At 35.0% G+C, this 25,745-nt stretch overlaps 2 protein-coding genes and 1 pseudogene across 2 annotated transcripts; 1 reads left to right on the top strand and 2 right to left on the bottom strand.

Annotated features, from left to right (window-relative positions):
• Positions 1-407: 407 nt before the first annotated feature.
• LOC122608354 lies at positions 408-3,710 on the bottom strand (annotated as a pseudogene).
• Positions 3,711-9,033: 5,323 nt separating this feature from the next.
• LOC122585131 (indole-3-acetic acid-induced protein ARG7-like) lies at positions 9,034-9,824 on the top strand. Its single transcript, XM_043757235.1, has one exon. The coding sequence runs from the start codon at positions 9,128-9,130 to the stop codon at positions 9,563-9,565; it is 438 nt and encodes a 145-aa protein (XP_043613170.1). The 5' UTR covers positions 9,034-9,127; the 3' UTR covers positions 9,566-9,824.
• Positions 9,825-24,302: 14,478 nt separating this feature from the next.
• LOC122585568 (repetitive proline-rich cell wall protein-like) lies at positions 24,303-25,424 on the bottom strand. The gene has a single exon (XM_043757697.1). The coding sequence runs from the start codon at positions 25,414-25,416 to the stop codon at positions 24,376-24,378; it is 1,041 nt and encodes a 346-aa protein (XP_043613632.1). The 5' UTR covers positions 25,417-25,424; the 3' UTR covers positions 24,303-24,375.
• Positions 25,425-25,745: the final 321 nt, after the last annotated feature.

The following is a 25,745-nucleotide window of genomic DNA, read 5'->3' as shown; positions in this document are numbered from 1 at the left end:
TTCTTTGATGGGAATGAAATGGGCTGATTTCGTAAGACGAACAACAATCACCCATATAGCATTATGACCTTTCTTTGTTCGAGGCAATTTCGTCACTAGGTCCATTGCTATTTGCTCCCACTTCCATTCGGGAATTTCTGGCTGCTTTAAAAGACCAAATGGCTTTTGGTACTCAACTTTGACCATCGCACAAGTCATGCATCGGCTCACATATCGAGCTACATCTCCTTTCATTCCGGGACACCAAAAATCCCTTCTTAGGTCTTGATACATCTTATCCGCGCCCGGATGAATTGAATACTTCGTATTGTGAGCCTCATTCATAAGTACATCTCTTAAACCATTCACTTTCAGTACCCAAGCTCTCCCCTTGAAGTATAGAATACCTTTGTCATCCTTATCAAACCTCATTTCCATACCACACAATGCTTCATCCTAATGTTCTTCCCTTCAAAGGCCTTTGCTTGGTCTTTTAAGAAACGATCTCTTAGAGACATTCTTACTTGTAAGTGGCTAATTCTTGCCCTTGGCACCTTAGTATTCACCTTGCTACTAAGTGCATCGGCAATGACGTTTGCCTTCCCCGGATGATACTTTATTTCACACTCATAGTCATTTAGCAACTCCATCCATCTCCTTTGCCTCATGTTCAACATCTTTTGATCAAAGATGTGTTGCAAGCTTTTATGGTCGGTGAATATGGTGCATTTAGTGCCATAGAGATAATGTCGCCATATCTTCAAGGCAAATACCACGGCTCCCAACTCCAAATCGTGTGTTGAATAGTTCTTCTCATGTGGCTTCAATTGTCTAGATGCATATGCAATGACCTTGTCTCTTTGCATAAGCCTACATCCAAGTCCTTTATTCGACGCATCACAATATACTACAAATCCTTCCATTCCATCCGACAAGGCTAGTATTGGTGCTTCACACAATACGTTCTTAAGCGTTTGAAACGCTTGCTCTTGTTCCTCACCCCATTCGAATTCCCTCGACTTTTGGGTCAATTGGGTCAAAGGCACCGCAATTTTAGAGAATCCTTGGATGAACCTCCTATAATAGCCCGCTAAACCTAGAAAGCTACGCACAGTGTCTTGGGCGTCTCCCATTTCTTAATCGCTTCTATCTTAGCCGGATCTACATGGATCCCTTCTTCGTTCACGATGTGTCCCAGAAATTGGACTTGTCGGAGCCAAAATTCACACTTAGAAAACTTGGCGTATAGCTTTTCATCTCTAAGTAACTGCAAGATTATTCTCAGATGTTTCTCATGTTCATCCTTACTTCTAGAGTATATTAGAATGTCATCAATGAATACTATCACGAATTTGTCCAAGTATGGCCTACAAATTTGATTCATTAAATCCATGAAAACGGCAGGCGCATTTGTGAGACCAAATGGCATCACCAGAAACTCGTAATGCCCGTAGCGAGTTCTAAAAGCCGTTTTAGGTACATCTTCTTCTCGTACCCTCAACTGATGATAGCCGGATCTAAGATCGATTTTTGAAAATGCGACGCTCCTTGAAGTTGATCGAACAAATCGTCTATTCGCAGCAGCGGATATCTATTCTTAACCGTCAATTTATTCAACTCCCTATAATCTATGCACATCCTCAAAGATCCGTCCTTCTTCTTGACAAAAAGAATTGGAGCACCCCAAGGCGAACAACTAGGTTGGATTAAACCCTTATCAAGCAATTCTTGCAATTGCTCAGAGAGTTCTCGCATTTCGGAGGGCGCTAACCTATACGGTGCTTTAGCTACGAGGGCGCTAACCTATACGGTGCTTTAGCTACGAGGGCTGCCCCGGGAACTAAATCAATCGTAAACTCCACCTGCCTCGTGGGTGGAAGTCCAGGTAGTTCATCAGGGAACACATCTAGAAAGTCCCTAACCACCATGACCTTATGAGGGTCCTTACTTTTTACTTGCTTATCCACTACTTGTGCCAAGTATGTGTGATATTCTTAACGTAAATATTTCCTTACTTTCATAAATGACACTATCTTGGGTTGGACTCCCGCCCTATGACCTTGTATTATAAGCACTTCATCATTATCTAAGGGAATTTTAATGACCTTTTCATGGCAAAGTATTTCAACACGCATTTTAGACAACCAATCCATTCCGACTATCACATCAAAACTTCCTATCTCAATGGGAATCAAGTCTATACTATAATCTTTCTCGTCTAAAGTTAACTTACAATCAAAAATAATTTCCTTAGTCCTATACTCGTTTCCATTAGCATATTCAACATAGTAGGTTTCATCAAGCTCACTAGGTTTCTTATCAATCATTTCCTTAAATTCAAAAGAAATAAAACTTCTTTCGGCTCCAGAATCAAACAACATGGATGCATAGACATTATTTAACGGAAACGTACCTACGATGACATTAGGGTCATCACGTGCCTCATTTGCTCCCATCGCATACACTCGTCCTCTTGCTTGACCTCCTTGATTCCCGCGGTTCTGATTTGCATTGTTTCCTTGATTCCCATTGTTTGCTTGATTCCCTCCATTTCCTCGGTTCACTTGATTCCTATTGTTGCCTCGGTTTTCTTGGTTCCCACGATTGCCAACATTTCGAAAATTCCCACGGTTATTGTTCATGTTTCCACGCCCTCCTTGAGCTCGTCCCAACCTAGGGCAAGCGTTCCTCCAATGATCGGTACCTCCACATTCATGACATACTCCTGGGTTTCCTCCAACTCTTGCTCCATTGCGGCAAGTGGCAGCAAGGTGTCCCAATCGGTTACAAATCGTGCAACGCCTACACTCACCAAGGTGGTTGTATCCACAACGATTGCACTTTGTAGGCTCCCCACGGTTCGGGTTGGGGTTAACTTAGGCAACACCGTAGTTCCTTACAATCTTTTGCCTCTTATCCGGCCCATTCCCCTTACGATCACCAAATCGGCTTCCTTCTCCTTGCCTTGAACTTGACTCGCCTAGTGAGTATTTCCCTGTCCTAACCAAGTCATTAACCAATCTTGTTGACAAACTTATCGCTTCTTCAAGTGTAGTGGGGTTTGCTGTCGTGACCATCAATCTTACTTCCGGTACCAATCCATAAATAAACCTCTCAACCTTCTTGGCCTCAGTATTCACCATGTCAGGCACTAGCACACACAACTCGTGGAAACGAATTGCATATGTCTCCAACTCCATTCCTTTCATAGCATGATTCCAGAATTCTATCTCCAACTTTTGCACGGCTGGCCTAGGACAATACTCCCGCTTCATCTCTTCTTTGAGTTGCTCCCAAGTCAAGGCATTCATCACGGCTTGACCCCTCGTAGTGACTTGGAGGTTCCACCAAGCGAGTGCCCTTCCTTGGAGCTTGCTAGCAGCAAACTTGACACGGTCGGCCGGTGCACAATCAATGATGTTCAAGATGGCCTCCATGCTTTGGAACCATGTAAGAAAACCAACTGGACCTTCCGTCCCATAGAATTCCTTGGGGTTGCACGAAGTGAAGGTCTTGTAAGCATTTCGATCATTCACATTACCTCCTCCATCTTGTCTTCGGGCCGTGTTAAGTGTGGTGGTCACACTCTCCGCAATTCGAGTAGCAATGGCTAGCATAACGGAATTGATTTGTTGAGAAATGAGGTCGGCTAGGTCGGTCCTCCTTCGGGCCTCTTCCTCCTGGCGCCTAGCCTCAGCATTCATTTCTTCACCGATCCTTCGTGGTGCCATGTCTCTACAAAGGAGAACATAGTTTAGTCATTTGTATATAGGATTATATGGCATAGACCCGACTCACAACTTTCGATCTCACACGTGTTCATTTAAGTTACTTAGTGTAATAAGGCCTCGTTTATATGCATAGGTATACATATATTTCTAAATTCATTTTCCTTCCTTTAATCACAACCTACTTATTACTATGAATTACAAATGGTTGGGTAAGCTTAAAACATGTCAATCTTGTTTTTGGGTTGTTAGACTGATTTTTCCAAAATCTGTGTACGAACTTGGAGCACGAAAATGTGGCTCAAGATGGACGAACTGGGAAAAACTCATATAATATAAAATTTAGCCCCATGAGTTAAGTTTCACCTCCAACTAGAATCAGGTCAAAAGACCAAACAGAACTCCAGATATGGCCGTTCTACCAAAAGTGGTCAGAACTGATTTCATGCTGTAACTTTCACTTTGCAACAAGCATAACTATAACACATTGGGATTTACACATCATATAATAGTGAAAAGGCATCAAGATTCCATTCCAATAATCTAATATCAGTTTACAAAATTTGCCATATGCCAACAAACGTGTGATCATAGTCACACAACCACAAACAAGTTCAAATAAATCATAACAAAGTACAAACATTGGTCTACCAAATAAGTTTATGAATAGAACATCCTTAGGGTCATTTCCTAAGCACAAGAGCCACAACAATGGAGCAAAGGGCTTCAACAACGCATCCCATCATGAAAATCACTTCGTTGATTCGGCGTATTCCATCTATAGCCATCCCCGCTTCATCTCCCGTTTAGCGCATTATTCCCAATGCCATTTCCATCATCACCTCTTGTATTCTCACCCAAAACCTTGCATCACGTAATCCATTGGCAATGCCCCACACTCGATCTCTCTCCTCCCGTGTCATTCCCATAGGAGGTGGAGGTGGTACCCCAAAGACGGGACGTGGGAGGTCTTCTCCATGTCTTGGGCCGAAGTGAAAAGGATGATGGCGGGGGAGGCGCGGGTGGAAGTGTGGGTCATGGGCTGGAAATCACCCATCGCTTACATTCATCGCCACATTTTGTCTTGGTGGAGGAGCCCTAGGAGCTGCTGGTGGTGATGATGGAGGTGAGGGTGAGCGGCGTATGGGTTGGCTAGAGGCAACGCTCCTACTATCACCGTTTGACGGGTCCTCCATTGGTTTGGACTCCTCCTCTTGTCGTGAGGGTTGTTGGGTGTCCATTGTGGGCTTCGTTTCCTTGCTTTCTTGCCTCTCTTGCCTTTCTCGGAACCATGTCTACAAACGCATAAATGTCTTTTGCGTGTCCGGGAGTTCTTGATGCTCCGTTTCTTTGGGACATATCGTTTCCTACATAAGTTACATAGAACATAAGATGACGACTCCCAAGCTTGACGACCGAGCAATGACATGACCATTCACAACCGACGTATACCAAAACTACTAATGATCAACTCGACACTCACGACTCGCATAACCATATATAATCAACGAAATGACTAGAATTTAACTTGTGCATAGCTCTTGTGTATTATATCTATATAGGCAAAGTAATACTAGCCAAGTGGGGGTATTAACTAAGGGTTCTAATAAGTAATGCAAACATTGGATTTGGTTATGTATCTTTTGCACCAAGAACCGTTTTAAAGCTTTATTTTCAAAAGACTCATTTTAAATATTCCTTAAACAACCATTTCGATCATTTCATATTAAATTTTTAATTAGGCATAGTTGATCAGTCTATGCATAATTAAAACAAGATAATGCGTTATAATCGACTCAATTGTTTAAGAAATACTCGACTCATTTTTAAAATACGTAGGTTATACCAAAAATTCTTTATAACCTTAGCTCTTGATACCATTTTTCTGTAACACCCCGACTAAGGCGGAAACACGAAGTGTCACAGAACGACATGGTACAAAAGATTTAAAGATAAAACATCAACATTAAGTTTCAAATATCATTCGAAATCAAAAGACAATAAGTTCAAGATGACGTTTTAGAATCCATTACATAACCATAATCCATAATGAAAAACAAACTGTCCGCATTACAAGTCCACCGAATAACAAGCAACACAAATCCAAGTGGCGGTCCAAGCTACAAACCTAATGCTCTAAACCTGAAAAGCATGAAGAAAAAGTGTCAACTACGAGAGTTGAGTGAGTTCATAGGTTTTTTAACTAACATCCAATTTATATTCCAATATAAATGAGACATAAAACTTCCTAGTAAACTTTCAAATAATCATCTCTAAAGCGTATGTTCAACTTATAACAACCAACATAATAATATCAATATCATTTAGCCACATGGGCATAATTCAAGTAAACTTTGATGAGTAAATGCTTGAGCCACTACTACTACCATTTTATCAAGTCCAACAATATATATATAACTCATTTCATAGCACAAGCTGTCAATCAAGTGTCGTATTAATAATAATAGGGTCGTGCCATGGAGACGACCATTCAAATTTAAGGTAGCTAGAGCACCACTATGGTCGGACTGGAAGGTTGGTTGCCTTCGTGACAACCTTCACTTCCAGTCCGACCATAGTGGTGCTCTAGCTACCTTAATTTTGAATGGTCGTCTCCATGGCACGACCCTATTATTATTAATACGGCACTTGATTGACAGCTTGTTAATAATAATAGGGTCGTGCCATGGAGACGACCATTCAAATTTAAGGTAGCTAGAGCACCACTATGGTCGGACTGGAAGGTTGGTTGCCTTCGTGACAACCTTCACTTCCAGTCCGACCATAGTGGTGCTCTAGCTACCTTAAATTTGAATGGTCGTCTCCATGGCACGACCCTATTATTATTAATACGGCACTTGATTGACAGCTTGTGCTATGAAATGAGTTATATATATATTGTTGGACTTGATAAAATGGTAGTAGTAGTGGCTCAAGCATTTACTCATCAAAGTTTACTTGAATTATGCCCATGTGGCTAAATGATATTGATATTATTATGTTGGTTGTTATAAGTTGAACATACGCTTTAGAGATGATTATTTGAAAGTTTACTAGGAAGTTTTATGTCTCATTATCTCTATTGATATTGGAATATAAATTGGATGTTAGTTAAAAAACCTATGAACTCACTCAACTCTCGTAGTTGACACTTTTTCTTCATGTTTTTCAGGTTTAGAGCATTAGGTTCGTAGCTTGGACCGCCACTTGGATTTGTGTTGCTTGTTATTCGGTGGACTTGTAATGCGGACAGTTTGTTTATCATTATGGATTATGGTTATGTAATGGATTCTAAAACGTCATCTTAAACTTATTGTCTTTTGATTTCAAAAGATATTTGAAACTTAATGTTGATGTTTTATCTTTAAATCTTTTGTACCATGTCGTTCTGTGACACTTCGTGTTTCCGCCTTAGTCGGGGTGTTACAATGTCCACCCCGACCCGACCCGATATCAATAACTATATATATATTCTTATAAGTGTATTAGTTTTGAATTTATATTTAACCTTTGTAATTATAATGTTTCACACTTATGTCAACTAATTTGTATCTACATTCCACACTTGCATATCCATTTCTCAAAACATCAAGAGCGTATAGTATCATTTCTCAAATTAAACAAGATTTTGGTAATTATTATTGAAAAATAACTATTCTTATCGGGTCGGGTTTCGAGTTTTGGGGCATTATTTTACCCCCGACAGGGTCCCCGATAAGGTACCTGATGGGTATCGGGTCGGGTTCGGGTCGCATATTCCTTATCGGGTTTGGGTTTGACACTACCCACCCCGAACCCGACCCATTGCCATTCCTAACCATTATTAGATCTGTTTTCCCTCTCCTCCCTTACCTCCTTCTCTTCCCTCCCATTCCTTCCATTCATGTTTTCCTCATCCACCAACATCATCATCAGAGCTGCTACCACCACCATCATCATCTTCGACCACCACCACCACCATCTTAGGTCACAGTTGCGCTCTCTCTCTCTCTCTCTTGTTCCTCCACCTTTGGTGACTCCATTAGGGAGCCATAGCGTTCGTACCATATCAAACCACCATGTTAACATCTCTTGAATTGTTGCCCATCAAATCCACATCATTCTCATATGCGTTCAGCTTCTAACCCCTTTATAAATGTCTCGAGATCGGTGACCGAGAAGAGAGAAGCCCTCCTGAACGACACAACGATTTGATTACGGGCTACCCCGTACGTATCACAATTACCGGCAATGGTGTTGCTGGTGGTAGTGGTAGTGGTGGGAGGCGTGGACAACAATAAACACATGGTGTTTCGTTTCCAATCACATTGTGTTTGGCCGACAATGATGGTGGTCGAAGACGATACGCCTGCACCAGAGGCGGCAGTCGTGGTGGTGGCGGCTGATCGGAGAAATATGACCAGAGACGGTGGATGGTGGAAATGAATTACAAGATTAGAAAGGGGAAGGAGAAGAGTAAAAGTAGACCTTGAATTTGAAATGAATAGTTAGGATCTGTTTTCAAATTTTTAATTTTCTTTTTTATTCCAAATGATTACAACTTTAGGGGTATAATTTAACTCAATTTATTTTAGAATGTTTGATGTTATAAAAAGTGTAAACAGATTCACAATGTTTCTTGATTTTTTATACAAATAAGATTCTTTACTCTTAAAAATCTAATAAGCATGTTTGGTATGTAGAATTTCATCAAATGTAAGAAAAAAACAAAGTTGATAATGATATTTTTCAAAAGGAAAATAATTGTTGTGATTACTTTGTATGTCTAAAGATAGACCCAGGGCTGTAAACGAACCGAACGAACAAGAATGAAGTCTTGTTCATGTTCGTGCGTTTAACAGCCAAAGCGGCCCAGTTTTACAACCCTCCCTCTTCTATATGGCTCTTCTAATATAGTTATTTGTTTTTGTGTGGTCTGATAAGACTCGGCAATAAGGGATAATATGTGTACTGCCAGCAGTTTCAATTTTTGAAACTAATCAAGCCTTAAATTCAAGGGGTGAGGGTGATTATTTATTTAATCATGTGACAAACGAAAAAAAGTACGTGAGAACAGCACAGTACTACAAGCAGTATTCATCATTATCACTTATTTTAAAACTTTAAACACTTTCAAATATTCTCATAATTAAAAAAACACTGACAAATATTTGGAAATTATAAAAGACAAAAGTACTGCACTGGACCAGTACCCCTTGTATCACATGGCAAACACCATAATCTATGTAAATATCAGATACCCAAGGGACATTCTTGTCTTTTACACACAACATCAAACCCTATAAAACAACGTCCTCTTTTTTAACGTTAACTCCAAACCAAATTCAACACACACTCAAATTAACACTCTCAAAGGCTCTCAATTTTCATTTTTCCTTTATCCTTTTAGGATAAATTGAGATTAGTTCAATATTTATAAAATGTCACCAGCCATCACAAATAAAACAAGCAACAAAATCCACAACATTGTTAGAGTACGTCACATGCTTCGCAGATGGCGTCACAGATCATCGTCAACAACATCTTCAAATCGTATCATGGCAACAGATGTGCCAGCAGGACACGTGGCAGTATGTGTTGGAACAAATTACAAACGTTTTATTGTTAGAGCAACTTATTTAAACCATCCAATGTTTCAAAAGCTGTTAACAGAAGCTGAAGAAGAATATGGGTTTAACAACATCGGTCCTTTGACTATTCCTTGTGAAGAATCCGAGTTTGAACAGATTCTCCGGTTCGTTTCTAGACCGGAGTCGAACCGGTTTGTGAATCTTGAAGATTTTAAGAGATGTTGTCATGTGGGTTATGTTGCTGACCGACTTGAATCTAAGCCACTTCTTCATGGATCTGTTTGTTAAGATAAAAACAAATATGTAGTCTAGATTGTAACTGATTCGACTCGGTCCGAGTTTGATGATCTAACTAGCTACTTTTCTAGAAATATTTTTTATGGGTGAAAGTGGTTACTAGAATTTTGAATTTTTTTTTTTTTAAGTTTTGGTTTGTATGTGTTTTTGCTTGGGTGATGGCAAAGATGAGTTGTAAGTTGACTCGGTCCGAGTCGTCCCGAGTTGCAGAAAATGGAAATGAAATTAAGTGCACATTATTACTTTGTAATCTTTGAGAATTATCAATATTATGATGTGGGTCAAAAATTTCATTAACAAGATCTTGTTTTGGAGTAATAACATTGTATTAATTTTTTGTTGAATATAGTTTATTAATATCTATATATTAACGTTACTACATGGAAAATACTTTATTGTTTTTTTTAAAGGTGAATATCGTTTGAAAACTTCGTGTCGCGATTCGACAGCGGGAGGTTTAACATACGTTGTCTTAACCGGGTCCGCGTTAGAGAGTTCCCTCAAAGTAGAAATGCCTATTTCAAATACCTGATTGGGGGAAAACCCCATATTAATCCGCCAAAAGACACGACGATCAATAGGGGTAAACCTTGTCTCTTCAGACTTAAACCTGAGTATACCCAAGTCAAACCTTAATAGAAAGACTTGCTATATACTTTTCAAATCTTGAACCCAAGATCTTCTGCCAACCATAGTTAATACTTTATTGTTGATTATATTTATTGGTTGTTTATGCATATTTAATAATTTGAAACATGAATATATTTTTTTAATGTTATCCTTTTATTTAAGATTAAGTTGATTTTTAAAATTATAACTATGTCGATTTATCATTATCTTTAATATATTATTTAACTGCAAATTAGAAATAAAAAATCTATATAATTGCCTTAAGTAAATTAAAAATAATTGATTTTAACTAAAATTAAAAATAAGTAGTTATCAAATGAACCTTTAATGCAATATTGTGGTATCATAGACATTCACATCTTAAAAATTTAAGAGATAATAGAAATTTGAGTTTTGCTAAACGTAACCCTAAAGACTTTTGTTAAAGTATATTAAATAGTTGTGCGTTTACGATAAAATTCATGGAGTAGACTTTCAATATGAAATTTTTCACGTTAAGTAAAACTTTAAGGGTTTGATTTATTATTTTCTCTGCAACATTGTTGATATTTATTTCTGAACGGTAATAAATATTGTTGATCTTTTATAAGAGATTATATGACTTTTTTAATTCTCTATTCAAATTAATCTTTTGATTTTTATAAATAAATGTTATGGTCTTTGTTATAATTAGGATCATTAAAAAAATGTGCTAACATAATAATATTTTCATTTTTATATTTTCTTTATATACTCATACTTACTATAAATTCGTTAGTTTCATTTTAATTTTCTCACATGGCCACTCCTTATTTTTTTACAGGTATAAATTTACTAGTTTTATTTATTCTCATATGGCCACTCTTTATTTTTTTCACAGGTAAGAATCAAATATTATAAATAAAAAAAAAAGTTTAGACTATGTTATCTTAATTATAACTGGGCTTTAAACAATATTGTTCGGGTTCCTCCATTTGTATTTGTTACACTAGTAGTAATAATTAACATAATTTCTTGGCTACTATATATGATAAAAAAAAAAAAAAAAAAACACTGTCTTTGTAAATATAAAATTTGTCATCACCTCCAAAAGGAAAATTTTATGTCCCACGCACAACCAAATTTATAATGACTTATAACAGCAATTAAGCAGAAAATATACTTTTTACTTTTAATAATGCATTAAAGATAAGATATGTTATTGTAATCAAGTTGATCAGATTCTGGGTTGATAACAGCCTATAAAAAACGAGTCAATGAGTCAACTCATAACCGCACTACATCCTAGGTGTCCTTTTCTGTACATTATGCACCACCACTCCTTACTTCATTTCCCTTTACCAATTCGCCCCATAAAGTCTTTTGCTATTACATTTATATCCCCTCTAGTAGTGAAAGTTTTTCAGTAAACACACAAAGGTATATAAATCTTGTATCACATATATTAACAAAATGTTAACAGGGTAGATTTCATCGGTAAACATTATTTGTTACGAGAAATAGTCAGTGTTTTCAAACTAATTAATAATTACAAGCTTGTCTTTAGATTTGAACAAGAAACATTCAACTAGCCTTAGGGTGGACGGAGTGGGGAGGGGAGGGGGCCGGTATCGGATAGGTACCTGTTGGCACACCGTTTCCACCCCCGGTACCTATAGGGTGGGGAGCGAATTGGGTGCCACGGTGCCGGTTGTGGTGCTTATCCTTTTTTGTCTTTTTCTTCCCTTTTTTTTGTCTTTTCTTCTTTATTAAATTCTTAAATAAATAGAAAATGGTGGGGAAGGGAGGGGAGAGATGGGGAAGCATTCCTAGCATTAGGCAACGAGCGGGGAGGAGAAGCAAAACCGGGGAGGGGAGGGGAGCGGTGGTAAGGCCCTCCGTCCACCCTTATGGCTCGGTCACGCGTCAGGCCAAAAATTTTTTAATTAACTATATAGTAGTTAGTTTTTCTACTTAAACTTAAAATAATTAAAATAGTGTCTTCTAATAATTTTATTAATCATATTGTAGATTTTGTTTAGTGTAATTTGACCTCCCTCGAAAAAAACTTTAATTAATTTATGGAACTTATGGTTCTCACAAATTTTGACTATGTTATGATATATAGTTTACAAAGATACGAGTGATGACCAATATACAAGGAAGGGTTGAAATCACTTCATCATCAAACCATCTGTTGTCGCCACATGTGTTACTGTAATGTTTTTTTTTTTTTTAAGTTACATATATAAAAATATTTTCTTCGATCATAACTATTTATAACCTTTAAACTGAGCCTACTCATACAGTCAGGGGTGTTGATGGGTCGGGTTAATTGGGTTTCGGGTTATTTGGTTCGGGTTATTCGGTGTCAAATAATTATAAGTTAATCCGTAACCCAAACCAAATAATATTTGGGTTATTTGGGTTTGGGTTTTTTGATCGGGTTTTGATTAACCCAAATAAAATGTCATTGAATTTACGTGCATTAGTTATGCAATATTGCAACAATATAATTTCAATTTCAAAAACTTGAATAATAGTGATACTTATATAGACTAAGTTCTTTATTTTAAAATATGTTGAAACACTTTTGATTATGAGTTTTTTGAATTTTTGAATGAAAAAATGATAATATTATTAAAATAAAAGTCATAGACAAAACAAATAAATTACAAACTATATAAAAATATAGAAACTACTGATATTAAATAAACAAACTTTGACAATATATAACTCTTTTTATATTCATATTTTTATCATCTTTTATTAGTGTATTTTTTAACATCCATTATTATTTAACTTTGCACTTTCTGATTTTGTTTATAAATGAAAATTTAATATTCAAATAATATATACTTTAAACAAATTTAATGTGTTATATTAGTGTATATATATATAAACGCATCTTATTTGGGTTATTTGGGTTGACCCAAACTATAACATTTTCACTCACAACCCAAACTGATTAAGCTTTGGGTTATTTGGGTTAACCCAAATGACGACCCACAAACCAAATAACCCAACCCGTATCACCCAAATCCATTCGGGTTGGGTCGGGTTATTTGGGTTTGGTTATTTTCAACACCCCTACTGATACAGTCATACCTACGACTTTTTTGCGTTATTTTGGTAGCTAAACATTTATTCATTAATAGAGAAGCTTGATGACATGCATAATACATAGTTATTAGTTTATTACCCTCAACTAAACGAACAAGCAGTTTGATGACATGCATAATATATATATATATATATATATATAACACTCTTACATAATCATCAAACATATGACTGCACGATGTGCGAGCGATGGTAGTGGTAGCAGCCAGTATCAGTGTTGCGACAATAGAGTGGTGGCTGCAATGGGCGGCGATGACGATAAATATAAAATTAATTGATTTAAAAAGGGTTAGTATAATTATTTAAAGGTTATTGAAAGTCGTATATGTAATATACTTGTTTGTATTTTATTTTTATTTGTGAGAATTATTGTAGTCAAAAACAACATTGTTAATAGCAACGATAGCATAATCACCATTATATAATCCCGATTAAAGATGAGATTAAAGAAAGTTAGATGTAAAAAGTTTTACCTCTATCCGAAAATAAAAATATTGTTTTTAATAATGCTCCAACAACAATAATTAAAAAAAAATATGCAACATGCAAGTGTTATTGTATTGATACAATCTATGTAAAGAAAACCCTTATTGATAGTAGTTTATGAAAATCAAATCGAATAATAAAACATATATTAGTAAGGTAACAATGAATGAGTCACACATTACGTGATTCTTTCAAACATGATATATGGTTGATAAATTATAGGGAAAATGATAAAAAAAAAATAATAATAATAATAAAATAAAATAAAAATAAAATTTATACAATGTTTTTAAGTATGTGAATGTAAGGGGAAGAAATTCGGCTAGATTGGAGGGTTTTGTAATCAAGTTTATCTCACTTGGTAGAATCAAAGAATAATATTATAAAAAAAATGAATTATATTTGTCAGAATTTAAATTTTTTAGAAGAATCATTAAGATATTTGATTTGAAGGGTATAATTTCCCAAATTATAGTGATCCAGAAAAATGTAACAATATCTTGAGGCCGGATGTTTTTATCAATACTTTTGACAAATTATATGAGCCTATGAGGTACAATCATAGTTGTTGACTCGTAACTTTTGAATTGACTCGAAAACATAATTTATGACTCGTGATTCGAAACGTGACTTGACTCGTAAGAGTTATAACATTTTTAAATATTACATAATATAGTATTATAGTATAGTATATATGTGACGTCTTCAAAAGCAAAATATAAGTTTATTATCTTAATAGATTTACCAAAATATTACATATTTTACTAGATTTGAGTCATAAATTTACAGTTTATATCCAAATTTACAATAAAATGATCAAAACTACTCTGATAACATACAAAATAATGTAGCAAAATAAATATAATATATAATATATAACCATAGGATCAAACTACAATAATTAATTATAAGTTTGCTACTTGTGACTCGGTCCAAGTTAACACAACGACTCGTAAGAGTCAGGACAAAAACGAGTCACCTAAAGAGTCGACTCGTGTTTGGTTTAAATTGACTCGACTCATAAGAGTCAACTCGTGATTTGTAAGAGTTTAACGACTATGGGTACAATACTACAATAGGAAAGGACACTGGTAAAAATAGCCCAACAGTTAAGGTTATATATAAAACTGTCTTTTTGAGAAAAAGAGGGGTTGGAATCTCCTTTGGATTGGGCTTGAATGACTAAAGGGATTTGCAAAATTGTCGATTCAGAGTTTTTAAAGGTCCACCAACTTTAGTGGATTTTACTTAGTCATCAATTTTGAATTTTTCTGATTCAGCTTTTCCACAATTCCACTTTTAAGTAAATTTTGTTATCTTGTCATTCCCTCCTAGACATGGGGAAAAAAATGGGTTCCCAAAAAACCGGTTCGGATTATCCGGATTTGGGACTGAAAAAAAGTGGTTTTTTAAGAACCGATCAGTTTGGAACCGGTTCCACTTTCGGATCCAAGAACCGATCAGTTTGGAACCGGTTCCACTTTCGGATCCAAATATCGGTTCCAAACTGGTTCTTGGACAAATAAACAGAAAAATATTTGGTCAAACGTTGACCAAAAACTGGTTCCGAACCACAACCGGTTTTTGAAGAACCGGTTCTTCGTTGCGTTGACTGAAATCGGTTCCGGTTCCACTGGTTCCGATCTTTTGCCCACGTCTATTCCCTCCACAGGATTGATATGGAACCCTTTGGTGTTATGGACTGATATGGAACCCTTTGGTGTGATGGACTGGACTGTCTTTACTTTAATCAATATTTAATTAGTTATGAATGTTTAATTAATTAAAGGAAGTGATATATATACAACTATTTTTAGCCATCTACAACAAAACATGCATTGTACAGTTGTACACTGTGTTGTAAAACATATACAGTTGTTGTACATGGCTAAAAAGTGATGTAGATATATCACTTCCCATTAATTAAAGTTCATCAATTATACCAATCATTAATAGATGGATAGATATATGGTGGAGCCTGAAACTGTGAGATCTTGAGTTTAAATCTTGGTGCGAGCAAAATGTTCTCAAGAATAGAGACAAGAGTTTTTCTCAGTATGGGTTTCCTCTGTAATTGAAGTTGAGTATATAAAAAAAAAATGCCGTTGAGCACAAATTTGCCGTTAAAAAAAGTTCATTAATTCATTTAATTATTAATTATACTAACCTTAATTAATAATAGTCATTTATCTAATTAGATTAAACTAACTTTAATTAGTATCACAAATAACCGATGTGGTTTATTTATGTATCTAATTAAGTTTATTTAATAAACTGATAAACAAATAATCTAATTTACTTAATTAAATGAGTAAATAATCATATTATTCTGTATCTTTATATTCAAACATTATAGATATTCTATTGTGCACGACCCTACGAGCTCAAAAAATTGAATACATATAATTATTCGAGTTTATGAAAATTCACACAATTTCAACAGATTAAACACCCATTATTGGGTCGTAGAAAGAAAGAATCAATCTGATAAAGAAATCTTGTATTGAAAGCTGGATGTATATTTCAATTTTGTGCAATCTGATGTGAAAGTTGATGTAGTGTTATCATCATGATTATCATGTTAATAACAATTAGGGGTCAGTACGGTTCGGTTCAGTCAGTTTTTAACTATAATCGAAAACCAAACCGCTACAATTCGGTTTTTAAAATCTGAAATCATTGGGTTTCGTTTTTTTTGGTTTGAGTTTTTTTTTGTTCGGTTTTCGGTTTTATTCTGCTTTTAACCACTTATGGGGTTTAAGTCAACCTGAGGTAAAAATCAATTTATAATTATAAAGCAGAGAATTAAATTTGAAAATAAAAATCAATTTGAGAAAAAAATAAACTGTGACTAAACGATAAATTATTAAACAACTGTCTTTTAATATATATGAAGATGAAAACATGTACAATAAAATTAAGGTAGTGTTTGTTAAGGTCTTAATAAAAAAGTCATGACTTAATCAAAAATATTTATTCATCAAGTCATGAAAAGTGATTTAGATATTACTTATCCATTTAACTAATTTATTATTTTAATCATTTAATGGTTAAAAAAATTAAACAAGCGCTAAATCTCCTAAATCAATTAACAAGGTGATATAATATAACTCCTTAATACCTTTAGGCTAAAGATAAAGTATATTGATTTCAAATGGCCGAATAAATGAAGTAATATAGTACTTCTGATGTAGGCCCAAGCTCAACCATTAAGAACCAGACCCTTTTGTTTTTAGAAAATCAAGATAAAAAGAGACCACCACAAAAATAGGCATAACTTTTGCTAGAAGGCTCCGTTTTAGGCGTGTGACCAGTCAAAACGACCGCAGAAACGAGACGCATCAAGCTACAAACGCCAAAGGCGATTTGGTCGACCTTCGAGCCCCGAAATGGCCTTTTTCTATGAGTTTTGGACCATTTTGTATGTTTTTTCGGTTTTTTTGAACTTTCTTTTGGTTATAACTTTCGGTCCACTTGTATTTTAGGGCCCATTCGAATTTTGCAGCTTTATTTATATGTATCTGGACATGGGGAAATGATCAGTTTATGATAAATCAAAAATTCATTTTTTCCCTATTCACAATGTGTGTTTAGTGTGAGAATCCAGATTATCGGTATTCAATCTGAATCAACGATAATTTGAAGAATTGTTTTCTGGGTATTCTTTGAATCAACGAAATCAATTAGTTATCTTAAATTTCCGTCTGCGTCAACTTCTCTTTATAGTTCAATAGTTGAATACTAGCTTTTCATGTTGGAGGTCTTGAGTTTAAGACATGAAAATTACAAATAAAGTTCTCTAATGAAGACCCAGCCCAAATAAAGCCCAAATATAGGGGCAACGTTTTATCATATATTAAATGTCGTGGACAATGACAGAAATAAAAGTTACAAATTTGGCCTGCATTTTTTATGTCTAGGCCCAGCCCAATCATAATCAGGGCTTAGCGCAGCGGTACGCCCGTACCAATACTTTAGAAGTTATTATCAACCTAAGGTTGGATACAAACTAAAATAAAGTCATTTTAATTTATGTAGTGTGCATACTAATTTCTTCACTAAATAAATCAGCTCCCAAAGTTTATAGGCGTATAATTACTTTTTTATACAAAATAAAAACAATTGTTTTAAAACGTAAAGGTTTAAGTTTTTTAATTGTTCAATTAGAAACGTATCCTATTTAAAAGTAAATTATAACAACACCATAAAATTAATCTAACTATTTTAAATTAACATTTTTAAAATGTTATGTATGGAATACTCTATAAAAGAAGGTTCAGCAATTTGTTGGTTAAAATTGTTTTCAGCACGTCTGAATCGAAACTAACTTTAAAAAAAAAAATACTCTATAAAAGAAATTCATATTTTTATAGTGTTTGTCATCCTAATTTATACTTCCTATTAAAAAAAGTTAGCCCCTCCTTTTAAGCAAACCAAACATTTTGTTCAATATTTCCAAAGTACCTTTTACAATCCTTAACTTATCAAACACACAATCGCGGCTCTCTTTCTTACATATACACACACACACCAACATCACTACCGTCCATCATCACTGTCAGCCTCCGCCCCCACCGCTTCCATCGCCATTGCAACCACAAATCGTTGCTGTCACTGCCATTTTGTCGTTATTACGTCGCCACTGCCACCACCGTCGTACACCACCACAACCTGTCACCACCACAACCATCACCACCGCCGTTACTACCACCACCACCATCACCACCATTACACGTAAATAATTTAGTCGTAGGAAAGAGATTTATTTGATTGAAATATTATTATTAATTAATGAGCTTTTATTTGCACTATAGATTTTTAAAAGAACATGAGTTTTTAATTGCATATAAAGCTTATAACTTTTTAAAATAACATGAGTTTTTAATTCCATATACAACTTATGATCTATACCTTATGGAAATTAAAATAAATAAGATCCAGATTGATTTAAAACCCATAGTTTTAAACTTATGATATAAACATATAAGAAGTTACACAAACTTCCACAACAAATATTATAATTTGAAAAAAAAAAATTAACTTCATAAAATAATTATCTTTATAAATAGAATAATGGTTACCTTAAATATATAGGTGATTAGAAACAAAATAGCTATCTAATTATGACATAAATATATATATTTTTTTTACCAAGAGTTTCCTTATTTTGAGAATCATTTTTTTTAACCATTAGAATTTTTAAAATATGTATTTATTCACATGTTTTTTTGTTCATTCATATGTGAAATAATATAAAAATGTATGTTGTGTAAGAAACTTTTTTAAGAAACCTTCATAATAGCTTTTTGTGAACTTGTGGATGAATTTGTTCACGTTTTGTGTTCACATGTGATAAACGGCTATATATAAGGTTTTCAAAGAAAATTTCTACTACAACATATGTTTTTATGACGTTTTACATATGAATGAACAAAAAAAACATGTGATCCAACATGAAATTTAGGGGTTCATACAAAAAAATGGGTTTTCTCAAAATAAGGATTTTTTTTACCAATGGCTAATATGCATGGAGTGAAAGTCATCCAAGGGTTTTAATTCTTAAATGTTGATTAAAATTTTTATTTGTTATATATTAGAGATTATATATAAAGGTTCATGTGAGAACTATTTACTATTTGAATTGAAAGAACCATAAGATCATTTAAATTATTTCTTAGGTTTATATGTGAACAATATATGTGACAAAAATTGCTAATATATGAACAGATGAAATTATATTTGAACTTATCAATATTCACATGTGAATAGTTTTCACATTAACCTTACCATATTGGGGCTCACCCCTGATTTGTCGCTTAGTAGTGTAGTCTTATCGTAGTCTCTTCGAGAAAGTATTTTTCTTAGTGTTATCTTTGAAATATGTCACTTTTGGCCCCTAATTATATCTTTTAACGTTATTTGTAGACCTTCAATAGCTTTTTTTTTGAAAGGTGAATTTCGCTTGAAACTTCGTTTCGCGATTCGACAATGAGAGCTTTAGCATACGTTGTCTTAACCAGGTCCGCGCTAGAGAGCTCCCCCAAAGTAGAAATGCCTATTTCAAATACCCAATGCGGGGAAACTCCCTATGAATCCGCCCGAAGGCACGACGATTAATAGAGGTAAACCATGCTCTCTCAGACTTGAACCTGGGTATACCCAAGCCAAACTCTCATTGAAGGACTACCTATAAACCACTACACCAACTTTTTATTGATTAGACCTATATACCTTCAATAACTGTTTCCTCAAACGTCGTTAATGTATATATATATATATAGATTTAGGGACTTTTGTAAAATGATTATTACCATTAAAACATATGTTAAGTTAATTTATAACTACTCCATCAACTTGTTTTACACACAAAAGAAAAATAAAAATGTTATAATTAATAAATTGTTTCAAACAATAAACAAGATATTATATAATTTTACATATAGGACACATCAAAAGTTAATAGGTTTCACCTTTCTTTTGATAAAGGAACTAATCGATGATAATTAATTAAGTGTATGCATATATAAACCATTTTATTTCTCATTATAGATTACAGATTTCCACTCTATGATTTTTTTTCTTCTGATATAAGTGGTGGCGGGCAGGACAGAGGTGGTGAAGGCGGTGGCGGGCATGGCTTTTCAACTGGTGGTGGTGGAGGAGGACATGGTTTTATAATTGGTGGTGGCTTTACTTTTGGTTGATGAGATGGTGATTTTACGACGGTTGGTGGTGGTGGATGCCCTATTGGTGGATTAGGAGGTGATGATGGTGGATTTTTTTTTATTGGTGGATGAGGTGGTGGTTTAATGACCGGTGATGGTGGCGAAGGTGGTGGTGGTGATATGTAGTATGGATACATTGGTCACAATACCGTTGGTAGAAACATGGAAGGTGGTTTTGGCCAAAATGGTGGATGTATAAAGGGTGGCGGCTTGACAAGTGGTGGATGTATAAAAGAAGGTTTAGGGACATAAGGTGGTTTAACTATTGGAGGATGTACAAAAGGCGGTTTAGGGACATAAAGTGGAGTAACAATAGGCGGAGTTGGATTAGGAGTGGTGGTTGGTGGTTTTAGAGCAATTGTCGGCTTAACGATTGGTGGATGTATTATTAGAGGTTTTGGGCAATAAGGTGGCTAGAGAATCGGCAAATGTACATAGGGTGGTTTTACGATAGGTGGATGCACGAATGGTGGTTTAACAATTGGCGGCTTGACGATTGGTGGATGTATAAATGGAGGTTTAGGGGCATAAGGTGGTTTAATAGTTGGTGGATGTATAAATGGTGGTTTAAAAATTATTTGGGTCCCAGGTTTCTCAGCTCCCCACTATACTCAGAATAGTTCCCAAGACTTTTATAGATGAGGAGCCGCTGCTAAATTTAAAGATGCCTTCCAGAACTCTCTTTAATGGAAGGTACTTATGATGAGAAGCTGGGAGGTTTTTGCTTTTGCAATGTCCATGGTCATGAGCTCTTCTTCAGGACCAATGAAATTGGAATTGCTCATTCTGCCTTCCTTTTAAAAATAAGGAAGTATTGTGCTTAGACTTCCAATGATCCCAAGTTTATAAAGATGATTGATCAAGAGCTGCTGAAGCCTGAAAGACAAAAACATATAGCATTCATCGAGGCCAAGCAAGAGTCATAATGGGATTAAGTAGTCTTGTATAATTTTTTGTAATGTTGTTTATTGTAAAGTTGTTTGTTAAATATATAAAATTTGGCATTTCCTCATTTTACTTCTTAGTTTTTTAAGTGCAAGCAACTTCTACTCAGCTAAGTCTCCTCATCGAATAGGGGGAGATTGAGTCATGGATTCGCTGAGAGATTCAGTGGGTGACTATGTCAGCGAGCCCTCAGCGACTCTCAAGTATCTTCGAGTTAAAGGATAAGTTCAATGACTCACCGCCATGTTTTGTAAGTCAAATATGGGCGGGAAGATGAAGATTAGAAGGCCGATCCCGAAGGACACGTGTTGATAGATCAGAATGAAAACATGTGACCTTGTACCATTTTGGTACTAAGGTGTTTCTCTTTTATGCCGTTTTAGGAAAGAAACAAAATGAAGAAAAGAGAACCCTGCAGATCTGGAAGATCCACCAATAGATGGTTGACAACCTTCATGTGTCAACATCTATTGGGTTGTCATGTGATGTCTTTTCTCTCCTATATAAGACATCACTTGACCTAGTCGCAACTTGGTTGGTTTGTTCCTCAATATATACACTTAGTGTGTTTTTATCTCTTTTTGTAATTGTTAAGTCTTTTGTATGTCAAAATACTTAACAATATTGTTCTTTTTTCTTTTCATGTAAACCGATCATGTATTTACTGTTTAATTAATATTACATATAATTTAAACGGTTTACTTTTCTATTTTTTGTTTATAGTGCAATTTACATTAGTTATTAATTACATAATCTGTGCAAATGTGAGACTTTCAACACATACACACAAATCAACACCACTACCATCCATCATCATTATCATTATCAGTCTCCGTCGCCATCGCCGTTGCCACCACAAATTGTTGCGCCGCTGTCATTGTTGTCTTCATTACATCGCTACCGTTATAACTACCGTTCGCCACCATGACCTGTCATCCCCACCACCACTACTGCCGCCGCCACTACCATCACTACCACCATTACACATAAATAAATTAGTCGTAAGAAAGAGATTTATTTGATACATATATATATATTATTAAATGAGCTTTTATTTGCACTATTAATGTTTAAATTAACATAGAGTTTTTAATTGCATATAAAACTCATGATTTATACCTTATGGGAAAAAAAAATAAGATGCACATTGATTTAAAACCCACAGTTTGAAGTTTATGATAGAAACATATAAGAAGTTACGTACATAAACTTCCACAACAAATATTACAATTTGAAAAAAAAAAAATAACTTCATAAAATAATCATCTTTATTAATGGAATAATGGTTTCCTTAAATATATAGGTGATCATTAGAAACAAAATAGCTAATCTAATTATGACAATTTTTCTTTATCAATGCTAATATGCATGGAGTGAAAGTCATACAAGGGTTTTAATTCTTAAATATTGATTTAAGCTTTTCTTTATTATATACTAGTATTATACATGCAACGAAATCTTTAAAAAAATGGCGGTTGAATGAGGCGATACCTTCTCATTGTGTGGATGCACGAAAAACCCATAGGTGGTATATATCTATATTTCAAAATGAAACAAACCAATTTCCCTCACTAAGCAGCGAGCCAACGATAGATAGGGTGAAGGAGCGTATGTTTTGTGAATAGGTTAAATTTTTAATAAAGGGTAAGGTAGGTATTTTAGAAGGTGTGTTATAAAAATTAAAATATAGGTAAGGGTATTTTAGACTTATCAAGTTTTTAATTAAGGTGGAAAAAATGAGTTTGTTTTATAATGGAATATAGATATAGATTAGAGATTAGAGATTATATATATAGGTTCTATGTAAAAGAAATAACTATTAAAGTAAAATAAATAAAACATTAGGTTTCTTTTCACTGAAAATCACTTTGCATTAAGAAAATTATCGTACATCATTATAATACTTGTGTTTCGTGAATCTTAGTGCATCAATTTTATCACGATTTGGCCAAAGACTTCAGCCTAACGGGAATGAGCAAGGAGACAAGTCAAGATTTTGTCTTATTTGTATTACTTTAATACTTGTTTTACAATAACCAACTCTCTCTCTCTCTCTCTCTCTCTATATATATATATATATATATACTTGTGCATCATTATAATACCTGTGTTTCGTGAATCTTAGTGCATCAACTTTATCACGATCTAAAAGTCAAGATTTTGTCTTATTTGTATTACTTTAATACTTGTTTTACAATAACCACCCCCCCCCTCTCTCTCTCTCTATATATATATATAAGGTTCATGTAAGAACCATCTGAATTGTAAGAACTACGAGAACCTTTAGCTAATAACTTATGTTAATATGTGAATGATATATGTGACAAAATTGCTAATATATGAACTGGTGAAATTATACTATAACTTACCAATATTCATATGTGAATAGCTCTCTCACATGAAACTCACCATATATATATACAATTTAGTTGGGGCCCACCCCCGATTTGTCGCTTAAGAGTGTAGTTTTCTCGTAGTCTCTTTGAAAAAGTATTTTTTTTAGTGTTATCTTTGAAATCGGTCACTTTTGACCCCTAATTATATCTTTTAACGTTATTTCTAGAACTTCAATAATTGTTTCCTCAAAGGTCGTCAATGTATATATAGATTTAGGAACTATTGTTAAATGATTACCATTATACATACGTTAAGTTAATTTAAAAATGATTACCATTAAACATACGTTAAGTTAATTTATAAATACTCAATCAACTTTTTTTACACACACAATAAAAATAAAAATGTTATAATTAATAAATTATTTCAAACAATAAACAAGATATTATATAAATTAACATATAGCACACATCAAAAGTTAATAGGTTTCACCTTTCTTTTGATAGAGGAACTAATCGATGATAATTAATTAAATGTGTGCATATATAAAAGAAGGTAAACCATTTTATTTCTCATTAAAGATTACAGATTTTCATTCTATGATTTTTGTTCTTCTGATATAAGTGGTGGCGGGCAGGGTAGAGGTGGTGAAGGAGGTGGCGGGCATGGCTTTTCAACTGGAGGCGGTGGAGGAGGACATGGTTTTATGACTGGTGGTGGCTTTACTTTTGATGGAGGATGCCCTGTTGGTGGATGAGGTGGCAGTTTTACATAGGGTGGTGATGGTGGATGCCCTATTGGTAAATTAGGAGATGGTGGTTTAATGACCGGTGATGGTGGTGGCGAAGGCGGTGGTGGTGATATGTAGTATGGATACATTGGTGGCAATACTATTGGTGGAAACATAGAAGGTGGTTTTGGCCAAAATGGTGGATGTACAAAGGGTGGCGGCTTGACAAGTGGTGGATGTATAAAAGGAGGTTTAGGGACATAAGGTGGTTTAACTATTGGAGGATGTACAAAAGGCGGTTTAGGGACATAAGGTGGAGCAATTGGCGGCTTAACGATTGGTGGATGTATTATTGGGGGTTTGGGGAAATAAGGTGGTTTGACAATCGGCGGATGTACATAGGGTGGTTTTACGATAGGTGGATGCACGACTGGTGGTTTAACAATTGGCGGCTTGACGATTGGTGGATGTATAAATGGAGGTTTAGGGGCATAAGGTGGTTTAACAGATGGTGGCGTTGGAGTACTAGGGGTGGTGGTTGGTGGTTTTGGCGGTTTAACGATTGGTGGATGTATAATAGGTGGTTTAGGGACATAAGGTGGCTTGACGATCGGCGGATGTACATAGGGTGGTTTGACGGTGGGCGGATGTACAATTGGTGGCTTGACAATTGGTGGATGTATAAATGGAGGTTTAGGAACATAAGGTGGTTTAACAATAGGTGGGGTTGGAGTAGTAGGAGTGGTGGTTGGTGGTTTTGGAACATAAGGAGGTGATGATTTTGGTGGTGGCTTGACAATCGGTGGTGTTGATATGGGGGGTTCACATGTGGGACAAGCAAGAGACACAATGTAGGTATCTATGTTCAAAAGTATGACTATAAATATAACCCATTGATGCTTCCCCATTTTGGGTAAGAAACTCTAAGTGATTATTGAGTGAATGTCTGATCAACCTTTTTATACATGCATGCAAGGCTACTATATTAACTTAAAAGAATCCATAAATTCGGGGGAAATTTTCACCAACTCAAATAATTAGAAAGAGAAATATTGTGACCCATACACTTGTATAGATCTCGGATATAGATAATATTATAATATGTAAGTATGATTAAACTTTTTAGAAAAAGGATTGGCCTCTATAAACAAAATATTTTAGACATACATAAAACTATATAATTATATAAGGGGAAGGGAATATGACGCTGTTAGACGTCTAAGTTGGGTGAAAACCC

Source organism: Erigeron canadensis, chromosome 1, assembly GCF_010389155.1.
Source record: "Erigeron canadensis isolate Cc75 chromosome 1, C_canadensis_v1, whole genome shotgun sequence".
NCBI classification, from domain to species: Eukaryota; Viridiplantae; Streptophyta; class Magnoliopsida; order Asterales; family Asteraceae; genus Erigeron; species Erigeron canadensis.
Note: the sequence above shows the minus strand (reverse complement) of the source record. Positions and strands in the feature narration are given on the sequence as shown.